The sequence below is a fragment of the Rhinopithecus bieti genome, unplaced genomic scaffold (genome assembly GCF_001698545.2).
Source record: "Rhinopithecus bieti isolate Rb0 unplaced genomic scaffold, ASM169854v2 scaffold_10017, whole genome shotgun sequence".
Lineage (NCBI taxonomy): Eukaryota > Metazoa > Chordata > Mammalia > Primates > Cercopithecidae > Rhinopithecus > Rhinopithecus bieti.
In genome coordinates this window covers 587,498-593,579 of record NW_016806314.1, presented here as the reverse complement: position 1 = coordinate 593,579, position 6,082 = coordinate 587,498, and the positions used below count along the sequence as shown (strand labels likewise).

Genomic DNA, 6,082 nt, shown 5'->3' with positions numbered 1-6,082 from the left:
AAGTTTATTTACTGATAACTAATTCCATAAACTCCATAATAATGATAGTAGTGATAGCAACCATTTTTTGACTACATATTTGTATCAAGCACTTTACATACATTAGTTCATTTAATCCCTACAACCTCATAAAAGAGAAATAATCACTCCCTTTCCACTAATAAGGAAATAGAAGCCCCAAGAGGCAGTGTGACTTTCCCCAGGTCTCACAGAGCAAAGGGAGTGGGATGGGAAATACAAATCCAAAGTTTATTTCAAAAAAGTAAGTTATTTTGCTCCCCAATTTGTACCAACCTCATGAATATTTCTCCTCCTAACATTTGCCTCTACAATCCCAGTTACAGTTCATCCTTCTGGTCAACAAGGACTCCTTCATTTTTATCCAGAAACGCTTTGTCAGCATCATGTTCCTGCATCTGCCTGTCATTTCCTGGCTCTGCAGTGGGATCCAATTCGTTTCCCTTTTCTTCAATTCCCCAAATGCCATCTTCCTCTTCTTCCTCCATTTCCTTTTTCTCCTTGGCCTCTTCTGCCTGTTTTCTTTTTCCAGTTTCTTCATACAGTTCTCTCCATTGCTTCTCTTAGGTCCTGTTTAGAATGTGGAATTTCAAAATAATTTACAGATAGTATAAACAAAGTTAACCAACTTTAGAGATATCTGACATCTTCCCACAATCATTTATTTATTTATTTATTTATTTATTTATTTATTTATTTATTTATTTTTGAGATGGGGTCTCACTCTGTCATCCAAGCTGGAATGCAATGGTGCCATCTTGGTTCATTGCAACCTCTACCTCCTGGGCTCAAGTGGTCCTCCCACCTCAGCCTCCTGAGTAGCTGGGACCACAGGCACACGCCACTACAACTGGCTAATTTTTTTTTGTATTTTTCATAGGGATGGGGGTTCGCTATGTTGCCTAGGCTGGTCTTAAACTCCTAAGCTCAGGAGATCCACCCACCTCAGCCTTCCAGAGTGCTGGGATCACAGGCGTGAGACACCGTGCCCAGCCTTCCAACAGTGTTAAGATTTCTGGGATGGTGTTTATTTATATACAAAGTTTCAACATGTGTAGGGTGAATAGAAATGTGTGTGTGTATGTAGTTTGTTCATAAATAAAATTGGTTCCAATTTAGCAAACATTTATTGAATGCCTACTGCATTGCTAACCACAGTGCTATAATAGGCAATCTACACATGTTATTTACATTCCTCACAGCAAAGTATGAGGTGTGTTACTTGTTCTGCTTTCTAGATGAGGGATCTGAGATTCAGACTTCCTTACACTTTTCTTGTCGATCTCCGCAAACTGAAAGTAAGCCCCATGAAGGTAGAAACTTCTCTGTTTTATTTCACTGCTATAACCCCAGCATTTAAAACAGTGCTTTGAACAGGTACACAAGTACTTGTCAAGTGAATGTATGGCTTAATAATAATAGCTACCATGTATTGAGCACTTACTATACACCAGGAACTTATAAGATAGAGGCTATCATTTTTCTCCATTTATAGATGAAGAGCGGTTAAATAACTTGCCTAAGTTCATACAGCTACTAAATAATGCAGACTGGATTTGAACTCAAGCAGTCTAGCTTCAAAATTCAAACTCTTAACCAATATGAAAAAGTAGCTTCACAAAACAATTTTAGATATAATCCCAAAATAAAACAACACAAAAGCAGACTAAAAAGTATTACAAGGTCAAATAATTTTTCCCAGAATGACTGTTTCAATTTTTTTTTAGACGGTGGCTCACGCTGTCGCCCAGATTGGAGTGCAGTGGCCTGATCTCAGCTCACTGCAACCTCCGCCTCCCAGGTTCAAGTGATTCTCCTGTCTCAGTCTCCTGAGTAGCTGGGATTACAGGCGCCCGCCACCGTGCCTGGCTAATTTTTGTACTTTTAGTAGAGATGGGGTTTCACCATGTTGGCCAGGCTGGTCTCGAACTCCTGACCTCAAATGATCCACCCACCTCAGCCTCCCAAAGTGCTGGGATTATAGTCGTGGGCTACCACGCCTGGTCTTTCTATTTTTTTTTTAAGGAAATATTAAGTATCAAAGTTCTTCGAAAAACAAACAAGCAAACTTTTTTTTGTGCCTGTGTTTCTGCGGGTGCTCTAAGCATAAGCTTAATCCGCCTATTGGGTAATCAAGTATTGGCCACAAGCCTGCTTTTGAATGGACCTTCCTGCAGAACCAGGATATCTGCATAGAGCTTGTCAGGGTCATGAGGCCATTGCCCCAAGTATCACTCCACCCATAAAATAGTTCTAGGAGGCTGGGGAAGCCGGTAAACAGCACTCATCACCTTCCTTCTTTCTCGTAGCCGTCCATCAGAAAATAAGCTTAGGCCTATTTTCTGTAATCCCAACACTTTGGGAGGCTGAGGCAGGTGGACTGCTTGAGCCCAGGAGTTCAAGATCAGCCTGGACAACACGGCAAGACCCTGTCTCTACAAAAACGTCAAAAGAAAAATTAACCCGGCATGGTGGCATGCATCTGTAGTCCCAGCTACTTGGAAGGCTGAGGCAGGAGGATCACTTGAGCCCCGGGGATTGAGTCTGTAGTGAGCTGTATTCTCACCACCATACCCCAGCCTGGGCCAAGAAGCAAGACCCTGTCTCAACGACAACAAAAACCAAAACAAAACAAACAAAAGAAAAAGAAAATGAGCTCAGTAGCTCCCTTCTAGATCAATGCACTAGAGCAGGTAGTCTGAAACACAAAAGGAGCATGAGAGGCCAGGAGTTTGAAACCAGCCTGGGCAACATAGCAAGATCCCATCTCTTAAAAAAAAAATTTTTTTTTTGAGATAGAGTTTCGCTCTTGTTGCCCAGGCAGGAGTGCAATGGCGCATCTCGGCTCACTGCAAACTCTGCCTCCTGGGTTCAAGTGATTCTGCTGCCTTAGCCTCCCGAGTAGCTGGGATTACAGGCATCCGCCACCACACCTGGCTAATTTTGTATTTTTACTAGAGATGGGGATTTCTCCTTGTTGTTCAGGCTGGTCTCAAACTCCCGACCTCAGGTGATCCACCAGCCTCGGCCTCCCAAAGTGTTGGGATTACAGGCGTGAGCCACTGTGCCTGGCCAAAAAAAAAAATTGTTTTTAAGTTAGCTGGGTGTGGTGGCACACTTCTGCACTTCTGTAGTCCTAGCTACTCGAGAGGCTAAGGTGGGAAGATTGCTTGAGCCCAGGAGTTCAAAGCAGCAGTGAGTCACAATCACACCACTGCACTCTGTGCAGACAGAGCAAGACTCTGTCTCTTACAAATATAGATATAAATATAAATACTTATATATATACACACACAGAGGCAGAGAAAGAGAGAAACTGCAGGGAAAAATAGATGCATAATTGTAGCTGAAGACTTGAACATCCTCCTCTCAGAAACTGATACATCAAGGCTTGGGTAGTATAATTACCATATTTCAACAATTCTATATCCTATACAAGAGTAGACTCTAGGTGGTTAAAAATATAATAATAAACATGAAAAGTAAAATTATAAAGAAAATATAAGAGACTCTTATGGTTTGTGAATCAAAAGGGAAGGCAAAACTTCAACAAGTCAAAGGCTGCGGATGACTTTGGGTACTTTAAACTCTGAATTTCAGTTCCCACATCTGAAAAATGGAAGTAATAATATCTGTCCTGCTGGGTTGTTTTAGGGCTAAGTGGGATGGTATTTGGAAAGTGCTGACAGAGTCACAAGTACAAAATTATAGATGTCCAGTGAACATGAGTTCTTTCTCCTACCTCTCAGGGCCAAGTGACCAAAAATGAGACAAAGACTATGCAGCTGAGTTTTGAAATGCAAAGAACAGTGAACAACTGAGGAGTCAGACATCTGGAATGCAGAGTGGGGGAATACCTTACTTTTCTTATTCCCTGGGTCTTATTTCCAACTTTTTGAGCAAACTCTTCACCATTTGTAAGAAGGAAATTGTTAAAGATGCTGCCCGATTTTACCTGCTGAAGTGAAAACAACAGGATTATTAAAACTAGGTACCCAAATGTCGAAGGGCTTAAAAAGCACCTGGAGACCCTTGCTAAATGCATATTCCCAGGCTACTGGCCCAGAGGTTATAATCAATAATTAATTGTTATTAGTAACTCAGGAAATACAAGGGTTATTAATAACACAGAGGGTCCAAAATCCTGTACTGCCCTAGCTGATCTGCTCTAGAACAAAATTAATTTAGTTTCCCAAGATTCTGTGCTCCTTATGCCTCTGAACACTATTTTAGAAGGTTGTGAAGTAAATGTTATCAGTCTGCTAGCCTCCAAATTGGTGTCCACTGGCTCTTGCCCCAGCTCAGATTGATAGTGCCTACTTCTGATGATACTTACATAGAGACGCCTTTAAAAAGGTGGCCAGGCGCAGCGGCTCACGCCTATAATCCCAGAACTTTGGGAGGCCGAGGCTGGCAGATCACGAGGTCAGGAGTTCAAGACCAGCCTGGCCAACATGACGAAACCCTGTCTCTACTAAAAATACAAAAATTAGCTGGGCATGGTGGCGCGTGCCTGTAATCCCAGTTACTTGGGAGGCTGAGGCAGGAGAATCACTTGAACCTGCGAGTTGGAGGTTGTGGTGAGCTGAGATAGCGCCATTGCACTCCAGCCTGGGCAACAAAAAAGGTTCTCTCCTTAATCAGAAAAACTAAAAGACCATAGGAAAAAGAAAAGTTTCAACAAGAAGTGCAAGCAGAATTTAGAATCCTTTTTTATTTTATTTTTATTTTTTGAGAGGGAGTCTTGCTCTGTCGCCCAGGCTGGAGTGCAGTGGCATGATCTTGGCTCACTACAACCTCCACTTCCTTGGTTCAAGTGATTCTCCTGCCTCAGCTTCCTGAGTATCTGAGATTACAGGCATGTGCCACCATGTCTGGCTAATTTTTTTTTTTTTTGTATTTTAGTAGAGACAGGGTTTCACCATGTTGGTCAGGCTGGTTTTGAACTCCTGACCTCAAATGATCCGCCCACCTCGGTCTCCCAAAGTGCTGGGATTACAGGTGTAAGCCACTGCGCCCAGCCAGATTCTATACAATGTAGATCGTGTACTATAGTTCTCTATTTTTTAATAACATTTTTAGTATTTGCAATGAAAGGAAAATATTAATGAAATCCATGGTATATAATATTTTCTGTGTTTGTTTATTGAATGAGAAAGGAACAGAATACAAAGAACACAAGTCATGGAGTCAGACCAGCTCAACCACATACTAGCTGTGTGATCTCGGGCAAGTTTGCTCAATCCCGCTGAGCCTAGTCCCTATAAGTAAAGTAGGGAAAATAATAACTCCCTGAGAGTAGTTTCATGAGAATTAGAGATAATATATGTAAAGCACAGTGTCTAGCAGTTAATAGTCACCCAATAGACACTAGTGGTTATTATCATAACTTTTCAGTATCTGAGTATGTTTCAAAAAGGGCAAAATGATGGTCATTTTATAATTTTTTACTTTTGCAATATGTTAATAAATCATCAAGTCAATGTCATGGGCGTAGTTGTACAATCAGCTGGAAAGTCTGTAGCATGAGTAATCCCATGTCCCTCCCCTGGGCTTTGAAAAAACCGCTGCCTTGAACTCATGGAGACAGAGAGTAGAATGATGGTTACCAAAGACTGGGAAGCGGGGGAGTGGAACCAGGGGTAGGGTGCTGTGAGCAGTGGAGATGGTTAATGGGTACAAAAACATAATTAGGTAATTTCAGAATTTTGGGAGGCTGAGGTCAGGAGTTTGAGACCAGCCTGGCCAACATGGTGAAACCCTGTCTCTGCTAAAAATACAAATAATTAGCTGGGTGTGGTGGTGGATGCCACTACTTGGGAGGCTGAGGCAGGAGAAATGCTTGAACCTGGGAGGCAGAGGTTGCAGTGAGCAGAGATCTCACCACTGCACTCCAGCCTGGGTGACAGAGTGAGACTCTGTCTCAAAAAAAAAAAAAATATATATATATATATGTATATATGTATATGTGCTAGGTAGAATGAATAAGATCTAGTATTTGATAGTACAACAAGATGGCTACAGTCAACAGTAATTTATTATACATTTAAAAACAACTAAAACA

At 41.6% G+C, this 6,082-nt stretch overlaps 1 protein-coding gene across 1 annotated transcript in view; it reads right to left on the bottom strand.

Moving 5' to 3' along the window:
- Positions 1-281: 281 nt before the first annotated feature.
- LOC108531812 (calreticulin-like) overlaps positions 282-6,082 on the bottom strand; it is a 52,368-nt gene continuing 46,567 nt past the window's right edge. The window contains 3 exon segments of the mRNA XM_017875453.1: positions 282-578; positions 3,373-3,381; positions 3,881-3,973. Of these exon segments, the coding sequence (XP_017730942.1) occupies positions 339-578; positions 3,373-3,381; positions 3,881-3,973 (342 nt within the window). The 3' untranslated portion in view covers positions 282-338.